The following is a 12080-nucleotide window of genomic DNA, read 5'->3' on the forward strand; positions in this document are numbered from 1 at the left end:
TGGTTGTTCATTGCCTATGTGTTAGATAAGCTAGGGTTCTTCAATCTTGAAATATGTCTCAGAATGTACTGTATAGACATATATGAGATTTAAAAAGGGATTGAGAAAATAATTTTGTTTGTTTATTTAGTCAGCCGGGTGTCTGACACATGCGGAAACTATCACCATTCTTAAGAGTATCCAAACCATACTGAGAATTCCATGCATCCCACCTAAACATGGAAAATCCAGAGATAGATTGATGGAATGGAATGCGCACTCTCCCTGGATGCATCATGCTTAGCCAATTCCGGGAAGGATTATGTGTAGTTTGGCAAGAGCCAAGGCTTAGGGGCCCCAGAGTGTGCGTTGGGGTACTTAAATAAAATCAGAACAGTATCTGATGCACTGAAACAGCAGAACAAAAGGTTTTGGTTTGCAAAGGGAACAAAAGGTTTCAGTTTGCAAAGGGAACAAAAGGTTTCAGTTTGCAAAGGGTAAAGTAGTTGAGAGGAACTACTTTATGCAGATGATAATCAATGACTGGAACAGGAGCCAGACACTGCAATCATTAAATAAAACATCTTGATATTGTGATGGGAAGACAGGTAGAGTGGGTTTTCTGGAAGGTTCAGATCAGATGGGAAGTAGGGTCCCTCTCCTGATATTGTGAGGTCTCCCAATATAAAACAATCTTGCCATCGCTCATCAGGATCTTTATAGCTATTGAAAACTAAATGAAATATTATGATAAATGTAAATGAAAATTCACATTAAAGGTGAAGGCATGTATGCCTGTTAAACCTCTGATAGTTCAAGAACATATCAGTGATTTGTGATTACCACTGGGTGACTTTCAGCTTTTACTAAAAACTGGGTTGAGAATATTCCCTTGGTTCCTGAATCATGGTCAGATAGTTTTGAGTACTCTTGAACTACAGTTAACAGTTGGAGATCTAATAGAGAGAACTACTGTGGAATAGCCCCGGTGACTGGAAGGCCTCCCCTTGCAAGTTTAGAAAGAAAAGCCGCACCCACGACAATAAATCATTTCTTCTGCGCTTCACAACCTAGTCTAACAGGTTTCACAGTTGACGTAAATTGAGGTGAGGATGCAATCTGAACTGAAGGTCTGAGGAGTGGCAGAGTTACAGGCAGGCACAATCCAGCACTGAGGGATCTAACTCAAAATCTGAACAAGTTTCTTTTATTTAAAATATAAGAGCTACCTCAAAAACTAGATTTCTTAAACTGCAGGCTGTTTGGATTGTGTGATCTTATAAAGTGCGATTGAAAATATGGACGAACTGACTAAAGCTTTCACCAAAGTCTCCAACAAGGATGAATCGTCCCATATGGAGATTCGTAAGTAGAGATACATCCGAGTACTACAAAAAAAAGATACACAAGACTGGCTGAAGTGTTGAATTACAATAGGCAGGGAATGTGAGTTAAGATAGTTGAAACAATCACTTTAAGCTATAACTAGGTTGATCTAAAATGCACACACACTGTACATATTTGTTTTTCACAGATCACTTTGAATAATGCTGAGCTTTCTAAACTGAAGGCTAGTTTGATCAGTCACACAACTTTTTTGATTAATTCTTGTTTTTGATATGTTTTTGTATTTTGTATGTTACACTCAGTTACACTCAGTCAATTCACTTTACAATATATTCTGTGAAGCGCTTTGGGATGTCTCGAAGATGTGATAAGGTATATCAAATTCAAAGATTATTATTAATATCATACTTATTTTCTTACTATTTTTATTAAATTTGTGTTGCAGTTTGATTTGGGAGTCAGAGCAAGGTTAATTTGTTGTATTTCATAACTGTTGATTTGTAGATGTAGCATTCCTCCCAAACTGATCAATTAAGCCAGAGTCACCCAGCCACCTATAGCAATAGAGACCTTCCTGCCAGCTTGGAAGGACACTCACCAAATTAGAGGTTTTTTTTTCATGGATTTGCAATCTTGTTTTCCAAAGCTCAGAAATTTTTTAACATTAACGGAAATAACTCAGGCAATAGAGAGGGTGCTTTTACTCTGTTTCAATAATACTCTATTTGCACATCAGCATATGCGTTGTATCTAATAAATTAAATAAAGGGAATATCAAGATGTAAACCCTGGCCCAGTCCTACAATTTGAATGCCAGAATCACAGTACGGTTTTAGGGATGTTGTAGAAAGAAGATTGAAAGCTCACCAAGGACGTATTGAAATCAGACCCGGTGTACTGCCTCCTGACTGGATCCAAACATGAGTAGCTCTACACCACAGCCATATGGGCATCCCATTGAACAATGGCAGCGCCCTGTGATTGGCCTCAAGGCCTTGGGATCTGGTCTGCCAATTTGAGGTGGACTGCGGCCATCCTCAGCAGATCTTAGAAATAAATATCAAAAATGGTTATCAAAAATATTATTTATCAAAATAAGCTGCTCTAGGGGCTACAGTTTACAATACTACCCCCCATCACTTCAAAATGAAGTCAAAGATAGCAGCAATCTTGTCTGGAAGAAGAATCCACCAGTTTATTTTCACCAGCAGGAATTAAGACAAAAAATGCTTAAAATATTGCAAAATGTAGCCAATATTCATGGTGACTACTCTTGCTGTAAACTATAACTTCAAAATGTGCCTAGGAAGACTACAATAATAAGAGTGGAGTAATTGAATATTTAACTGCCAATACATTTTTTAACTGGCATCATAAATCATGTTTGTTCATCCAATAGTAAATGTCAAATAAAGTAGAAAATGGTTGAAGTGGTGAATAAGTATCTGAAAGAGAAAAACAGTTCAATGTTTTGGATGCGATCCTTTAGCAAAAGTGACTGGTTAACTAGCTGTACATTTCTAGCCTTCTTGTTTTCATTTTTCTCTGAGTAAACATCAATTTTGTTTTATACATAGATGACATTGTGGTTCAGAAATGAAGCAGTCTGCACCATTATACTGTAATGTCTAATGCACTGAGCCATTCTCCCAGTAATTCTTTGAGAGCTTTCCATGGTGTCACTTCATAAATGATCCAGGTTTTCAAAAGTTAAAGTTTACACTAATGGCTACGATTCAGAATAAAGGCTATAGCTTTGCTGAGGGCATGAAATGTACATGCACAGATAGTCTATGTAGATTTTGTGTTGGTTTATATCACTGAGAGAAAGAAAAAAACTGGGCTTAACTCATTTCCCTTCTCATTCATTCACATGTTCCTTAGATCTTAATGCTGAATGCTACACTTGCTATGGTTAAATATTTTGTAGAATGTTGTATCTAGGATTATTATTAACTATGGCAAAATAAGTATTAAATACATAGTGATGAGAGCACTTGCCTTGAAAACGAGAGGACCCGGGTTTGATTCCCAGGTAGGGCGAAACCTTAGGCAAGTTCCCTTACTCCACCAAGCAGTAAGTGAGAACGCTTGTAAGTGGATTGTTTTCTGTGGGTAATAATCTCTCTAAGATAAAAAAAATTTGGTCACTCAATCCACGACTGTTTGTGGGACACTGCAGTGTGCAATTGGCTTCCATGTTTCACTCACAAAATACACAGTCAATCCACTTTACAATATATTCTGTGAAGCACATTGAGACGTTTCAATAAAGTGATAGGGTGCCATATGAAATGCAAATATTATTATTATATTTTTCCATCAGGTGCAAACAACAACACCAAAATTACATTTGTAATTTGCCTTTCACGTCAGGAAGCTGTCCAAGGCGCTGACATAATTAAAATAGAAATTTCCACTTTACACGTCTTGCATCAGTCAGTTCTGTGTCCCATGGCTGCCTTTAGTTCTCGTCCTGTTCTGCAATATTCAGCAGTTCCTAGTTTATCAGAATATAATTTTCAAAAACATGCTTTTTTGACAGTCCTGTCACTGCTCCAGTTATTCACAGTGCTGGCTTGTTTGTGTGCTGCATGATTTGAGCCTGTTTTCACGAAAGCTTGAGTGTTCATGTTTTGCATGGATTCCATCCACCCTGAGGAGATTTAAAAGCAGATCTGCTCCATTCATTTAAGAAAATGGAAGCTCCTCTCATCCCATCAGTCCCAATTCAAATCTGTCACAGCCTACAAAACCCCTACAAAACATAGATTTCAGTCCATCCACTTTATCTTCTGCATGGAAGTATTATAAATAAGTATTTCCTGAACTTCAAAGATTCAAGCAATATATTTTAAAATATTAACTCAAAAATATTCATCCTTCCCCTCATCACCACTAGTCAACCCTGGTCTTCCCTCCACTTTCAACACCATAAGATGAGCCTTGCGTTGTTACATGCCCTGTACTGAAATATTGAAATGTCTCAGAGCAATTCATGGATTTGCTGTAAAGTGCACTGCTCATGTATGTATTGGCAAATACAGCAATCAACTCACACAAGATCCTAAGAGGATAAGGATGAATAAGGTAATTTGGCCCATTTGATCTCATTCTTCAAAAAAAAATCCTACCATTACAGCCTTAAGCATTTTCTTAAAAAAATCTGGTCTCTACCTCCACTCCTAACATAGTAACTCAAAGTTACTCTAATTCACTCAAATACTGTGGAGCAGTTGTTCATCTTAGTCCCCCATATTTGGTACTGATAGCACTGTACAGTCTTTTCTCCTTTCATTGTTTGCATGGCTATGACTAATATCTCTGCAGTTGGCAACGTTGACATTGAGATGCAGAAGTGCTGGGCAGGACTTTCTTGAAGAATACAAAATCAAAAGGTAGTGCAGGTGGAGCCCCATGAGGAATCCATCAGAGTGTGATTACACTGGCGTTTGTTTCCACATTTGTCCAACTCTCCTAAGGAGGGGCAATGAGGCAGCTTGAGCCAATTATTCCTGTACGCTTCACAGCAATCATTTCCTTGTAGATGTTTGGGGAAGGATGAAAATAGTATAAACTACTGTTAAAAAATATGACAACCTAACCGAATGTTACTTGCTGCTAAAGTTGGGGTTAAGTAGTAACCAATGTTTCCTTTGTTTCCTATTTATGAAATTGATAAAAAATAACTTATAGCACCATCAGAGGACAACATTTTCCTTGTTCGTGCTCTTATCAACCACTCTCTGATGATTTGGAATGTAACTAATAACCATGTTTATATCCAGAAATCACTGAAGCCCCCTAACCAGCAAAGGATTACATTGAAATGTATCCTCTTCTAATCATTTGGGTGTGTGACATTCACAATGAATGTGGAGAAAGCTTAAGTGTTGTATCCTTAATCAGCCCATTACCTTTTATTATTGATAAACTTGTGTGGAAGCCCAGTAATGTGTTCAAGTTGATGAGGTAACTTTCCTAATTGAGTGCTGCATTGTAGAGACTATTTATTCTGTGCTTCTAACACTTGGGAAGACAAGACTAATACTCAAGAGTCTAACAATGAAGTACCTTTTCTATACCGTGTTCTGAATCAATCCATCTGAATATACTGATTGTTTTTTGTGCATCTAAATGTCAATGCTGCAGATACGTAATCATAACCATCCGAATCAATGAAACAGAAAACACATGAACAGAACTCTAGACAGTAAATTATGGTAAAGTTGATAATCTAGAAGAATGAGATCAAAGAGGGCAGATAGGCCTTCTTTTTCCAAAGCTTTCTTGTGATTTTGTGAGCACCTGTCCAAACAGCTGGGAAGTTGATTCCTTTTTCCAAGCCAACTGAGCATTTGTTTGTGAATCTAACTAATAATGAGGCACATTATGTTCACTTCAGCTAAATGGAAGATGGTCTGTGGTTGAATAATAATGATTCATTTCTTCAGATATATTGAGGTTGGAAGAGAAAGAGTGCTTCTTAGGAAAGTGGTAGAGTTACTGGCAGTTCACTGCTGGAAAATTCATCTCACAACATAAAATGTGTTTGCTTCAGTTACACCAATGAACAAGAGCTTGGCTTCAGTAATTGTATTGCTTTCCTGTTTGGGCACAATCCATTTCCATTTGAGGTTCAATTAATGCTGCTCATAAAGAGAAATGGGCTACAATGGAGGAGAAGGGAGGGATTTCCATAGCTGTAAATTGAACAGTGGATTAAAACTGTGGGTTAATTGGTCACACTCTGCACGGCTATTTGTGGAATCTTGCTGCTCAAATAGCTGCAGCATTAGCTACGATATATAGAATAATCATGTGGAAAACACTTAGAGACAGTGATAAGATGCTATAAAAAAGTTATTTTTCCTTCTAAAGAAAAATGCAGAAAAATATGAACACATTATAAACCACACATTGAAAACTATAGCTGTTCAAATTTGTTTCTGCCATTTGTTCTTAAGTGCAATTGCAAATAAATATAAGATAATGAATAATAAACTTGTGCAGAAGTGCACAATTTTTGTACTGCCACTTTCATTTGCTGCTTTGCCATTTGCTGGTCAGATGATTTAATAATAATAATAATCCTTGCATTTGATATAGTGCCTTATCACATCTTCTAGACGTCTCAAAGCACTTCACAGAATATACTGTAAAGTGAATTGATTTATTTGGTAAAAAGGAAGACCTTGACAGTTTCTAATGATTTTTATACTGCAGTTCTACCAATAGAGAAGGAGTTCCATAAAGCTGCTAAAAATAATGACGTGGATACGATGAATCATTTTTTATCTCAAAACATCCAGATTAATGCTAAAACTGAAGTAAGTAGCTCTGGTCCGACAGAGGATTAAATATGCTTTATTTCCTTTCTTTCACTGTTAATATGGCTCTAACTTCTCTGCATTTGTCCTCCAAATTTTCCTTTCTTGTTCCTCCCAAGCTATAAATAATTTGCACTTCCAGTGTGCAAATATCGCAAGCAGTTTGAATTTGTGAGATTTGAAAGCTGCCAAAGTCCATAAAAAAGTGTTTGCTTTATGGACGTCACTAGTAAACCTAGCAACTCAAACATCTTGTAATATTTAAAAATTAGCTCATTAAATCCCATTTGAGTATGATTACATCACTATATATGCCAACCAACTCACAAGTTCAAATCCTGGTCCTTGCAGAGTCTCAGATGGGGCTGGATGGAGAATATAAATTGGCCTGGACTTTCCAGGTATAGGAAGGAAAACTAGCCAGGAAACGTGCCAGTGGGAGAAAATTAGAAAAATGAATGTATGGACATACTGTTTAAAATTTTTTTTTTAAAACTCACTACGTGAGACTTCAATTCCAATTAGAGATGTAATTTGCCTAGTAGAAACACATGGTGAGCGCTTTTCCAGTGATGCGGCACAATCTATTGCTTTCCCAATAGATGAAGGTCACAATCCATGTCTGTTTGAGGATAAATTACTTTTTTCTTCTAGATTCATTTTGTCCTTTTCTGGCCTTGGTGTTGTCCTACGTGGGTGCGGTCATCCACTTGTTTATTTAAAAATTCTCTGAAATAAACTGGGAACAGAAAAGGCCATTCCTGTAATCAAACTTAATCCCATGGTTGAGTTTCTGTTCTGGATCCGATTTCCCACCATTCATTCTCTCAGTGCTCAGAGGTGCCTTGAAATTGAGATTCCTTTTATACAATAACCTTATTTTATGTTTTTACAAACTATCTTTTCTTTATATTTTTGACAGTAATCCTACCTGACATTTACAGATTTCCTGTCTATGTTTTTTACAGTAATTCTACCTTTATGTTCAGAGCTGGCTTTGTTTGGATAAATGAGGATTATTGCATTGAATGTCTACATTTATGTCCCTGCATATCTCTGTATGCTCTAACTAGCATTTCTTATGTTCGTATTGTTCTTATGATTACATGGTTGCCTGCAGCCAAATTCATGTTTTGGTATCTTGCAACAACTTCTGTTTGTTTTTTTACAATTTTAAGTTCCAATCAAATTAGACGTGTTTAACACTGTTTCTGTTTCCGAGTAGCTAAATCGCACGGCCTTGCACTTTGCTGTTGCAAACGCAAGTGAAGATGCTGTCACCTTCCTTCTCAAACACAATGCCAGGGTGGACATTAAAGATAAGGTGTGTTGAACGCTTAACCTACAAATCATTTTCACACAATTATTGTATGACAAAGTTTTATGATAGACTTGATTTTTGTGGCACCGTGGATTCCCTTTGTCTTGAAGATGTTAAATCGTTGATAATGCAATGGTTTAATTTTGTTGATGTTAAATCTTGCTGAGATATGGATCCACAGGGCCAATCACTTTCCAGTACTTCCCTCAACTGAGTGTTCTCCACGTGTGAGCTCAAGGCAGTGTTACTAGTCGTTTGTGGAGAACATCAGAGCTAAGCCTGATCGTTTCATCACCTGATGCCAACTCATGCACTCTTTCTAGCAGGAGCCAATGGGTAGTTCTGAGGGGTAGGACCCCTTTCCTCCAGCCCTATGTTAGCCACCTTGATGCTGCCACCTCTGATGTCAGTCAACTCAGCATAGGCTGGGTTTGAATTGTGCTTTAGTTGCACAATGTATTGTCTATCACCTGCACTATTGCAGGAATGGATGTATTTTTAGATATGATAGAGCGGGATTGCTTTATTATTGAATATCAGAGATTCAGCTGGAGGGCTTCCTTATATATTCTACCCCTCAAAACATTTATCTATTGGACTGAGTGGAATTCCTTAATTGAATTCCAAAGACTCTTGAGCTGTTTGCATAATAGCATAGTATGATTAATTCCACCAAACTTCACGTGTTTCCCATTTTACTTATATGGAGGTTAGAAATATAATTAAAAGTGATTAAATATGAAGTTGTGCATAATCTGCAAATAATCACAACAAAATAAAACCATATTTGCTATGTGCTGTTCTTAAACATTAATGCAGAAAGTGCTTGAGAATAATTTTCTTGGCTGTGTTTTATGTTTTTAACCTCCTTCTACATTGGCCAACAAAGTGGCTTCTGTAAACATTCCAGGATTAATAATTGACTCTAATCTCATTGCACTTAGCAGGAAAGGCAACTGTCTCAGGGCTAGCACACTCGCCGCTAAGTTCAGAAGGTTGTGGGTTCAAACCCCATATACGGATTTGGAGTTGCATCGTCTAAGGTGACACTCCAATGCAGTGTTGAGATAATAATAATAATAATAATCCTTGCATTTGATATAGCGCTTTTCACGTCGGGAGGACATGAAAAAAAAAGAGATGTGTTACATTGTTGGAGATGCCATCTTTCGGATGAGACTTTAAATCGAGGTCCCATCTGCCTGTTCAGGTGGATGTTAAAGATCTCTTGGCACTATTTGAAAAGGGAAGGGAGATTCTCCCGGTGTTCTGGCCAATAGAATAAAATTGGTCACTCACTCCCTGGCTGTTTTGGGGGCATTTCTGTGCGCAAACTGGCTACTGCATTTCTCCCATAAAATACAGTCAATCCACTTTATAGTATATCCTATGAAGTGAAGTGACATATCTGACATACTTTACATATATCAAATGCAAGGACTATTATTATATCCTCTTAGAACTATCATTTAAACATGAAGGAGATGGGGCAGCTTTATTAGTAAACTAAATGTCTGTTTTTCTCTCTGAAGCATGGAATGGATGCTCTCCTTCTGGCTGCTTGGTTTGGAAACCTGAATATTCTGAAAATGTTGGTTGAAAAAGGCTCAGATCGAAAATCCACTAATCAGGTATGTCTGATATTGGTGATAGGAAGCGGGATTCTTTGTGTTAAGGTCACTCAATTTCTGGTTAGTGAGGTGGCTGACATGGGCAGAAATCCATCACATCAGTTAGACTTCGATAAGCAGTTATGTACTATACAGTACTTTCATTTCCCTCTGAATTCTGCTCTGGAATTGCAAATAAATTTCCTTATGCTGCATGGCTCCTGTGCACAACACCATTAATAATAACAAAACACAAAATACTGCAGATGCTGGAATCTGAAACAAAAACAGAGAGAGCTGGGAAAACTCAGCAGGTCAGGCAGCATCTATGGAGAAAGGAAAGTGAGTCAACGTTTTGGGTCCACGACCCTTCGTCAGAACTGGCCCATTAATAATAGGCCAGTATTCCTCAACCTCTTTCATTGCAAGGTAATATCAAGGTGGGCAGAGGAGTAATTTGAGCGATTCAAAGAGAACAAAATGCTATTTCCTGGTTTCACTTGCCAGACTGTACATTTCCCCCTCTCTCCCCTTTGGTGAGCTCCTGGGTCAGTCGCTAATACCATGGAGGTTGTATGTCCACGCTTATACTCTAAAGCTCTGCCTCAACAGTGCTGATACTCTGTACGGTCTGAGCCATGATGGTAACCTAATGCCTATCGCTGGTTAAACTCCCAACAGCACCTCACTGCACATTCTGGGTCCCCAAGCCTTGTTTTTGAGACATCTTGACGATGTAATAAGGCACTATATCAAATGTAATAATTATTATTACATTTTGGCATTAGAAGAACAGGGTATGTCTTTGCTCTCATATTTAATAAATATCCCTGTATAGCATAAATGGTAAAGGACCTCTGATTGCTGGCTATAATCAAACTGCTTAAGTTTTGGTCCCATAGCTATTGATGTTACTTGAACAGCTTCATTGAATTACCGCCTAGTAATATACACCCACGTGTTCAGTATCCTGCATAGTATACTCTCCAGTGAAACTGTGTCCATATTGTTCTGTAGTTCTGAAATCAGAATAGCATTTCCTATTCATCAATTTGTGTTATTTCAGCTCTGCTATTAACAGCAGCTTGTATTTATAAGGTATCTCAAAGCCATTCATGATCATTGTTCTGATGTTAAAACCAGATTCTAAAACATTACAGATGCTAAACTGTGTAATTTAATCCAGGATTCAATAGTTTATAAGCCATTATGCTTTGCTCTGTTCCTTCTGATGAGATCTGAGCTCCTCCATTAGATTACAGGCTGGTGACTCACCCTGAATTCTCCATATCCCAGTGGATATGCTGTTGATTCCTTTTCAATTCTTTCATTGATGTTCTTTCAAACTCCCCCGTCAAGAGTTTGAGCTCATCGTCTAGCCTGATACTGCAGTGCATTGGTGGGGGGAGCACTGCACTGTTGGAGGTGACCTCTTTCAGATGAGATATTAAAACTGAAGTCCCATTTACCTATTTAGGTGGATGGTAACAATCCCATGGCACTATTCAAAAAGGGAAGGGAATTGTTATTGGTGTCCTGGTCAACAATCCTCCAGATAAAATTGGTCATTCACTTCATAGCTGTTAGTCGTACATGGCTGTTTGTGGTTCATGGCTGTGTGTGGGTCATGGCTGTTTGTGATCCATGGCTGTTTGTGATACATTGGATGCCACTTTCGCTGACCAACACACCTTCACTACACTTCACAGTAAAAATCTTGTAAAGCACTTTAGAGACATTTTGATAACAAGACAAGGTACAGTATCAAATGTAAGGATTGTTATTGATAATTGGGAAAATAAAGAACACATCTACAATCAGTTGAAATTGATTTGTGGCTTTCTGCTTTTCATAACCACATAAACATGACGGGCTAATTCGAAAGCCCTTAAATCCTTTAATACAAATGTAAAGATTCTTACTTTTTATTCCATTATTACAGTCCAGTGCACAATAAATAGCACGCTCCAGCCAGCCAGAATTGTGAATTGTTAACATTAGCCAGATTCTGGGGAAAATTTGTTGCTCATGGCATCACAGGTTACAAGGATGTAATATCATTGTGAAGATTACATAGCTCATGTCTGCACTTTTATAGCCACCTGAATCAGTAGATTAAAGATTAATAATTTTTAATCATATTTCTAATCTCCATATATTGTTAACCTTTTAAAGTAATTATTTTTATTTGTGGTGCTTACAACACATGTACTGGCAGCATCACCATGAAATATAGCATATACAATTGAGAAATGACAGCTTTTCAATAAAAAAAATAATTCTCATATTCATATCGTAAATGAGAGGCTCATATATTCTAAACATGGGGTAGAACATCCCAAGGGAGGAGTTGAAAGAGAATCAAGGGAGTTGGTTGATTAAATGTATATGATGTTAAATGGGATAGAGGAAGTAAACCCAGGACAATACTTTCAGATATGCCAAGGCAGCAGAATAATAGGTCACAGGTTCAGAGTTATAAACTGCAATTTT

General features: G+C 37.6%; 1 protein-coding gene across 1 annotated transcript in view; it reads left to right on the top strand.

The window, feature by feature from the left end:
• Positions 1–6967: 6967 nt before the first annotated feature.
• Positions 6968–12080, top strand: part of LOC103186395 (ankyrin repeat and death domain-containing protein 1A) — a 33679-nt gene continuing 28566 nt past the window's right edge. The window contains exons 1-3 of the mRNA XM_007905392.2: positions 6968–7057; positions 7882–7980; positions 9510–9608. Of these exons, the coding sequence (XP_007903583.1) occupies positions 6968–7057; positions 7882–7980; positions 9510–9608 (288 nt within the window). The remainder of the gene's footprint in view (positions 7058–7881; positions 7981–9509; positions 9609–12080) is intronic.

This window comes from Callorhinchus milii, unplaced genomic scaffold, assembly GCF_018977255.1.
Source record: "Callorhinchus milii isolate IMCB2004 unplaced genomic scaffold, IMCB_Cmil_1.0 Scaffold1, whole genome shotgun sequence".
NCBI classification, from domain to species: Eukaryota; Metazoa; Chordata; class Chondrichthyes; order Chimaeriformes; family Callorhinchidae; genus Callorhinchus; species Callorhinchus milii.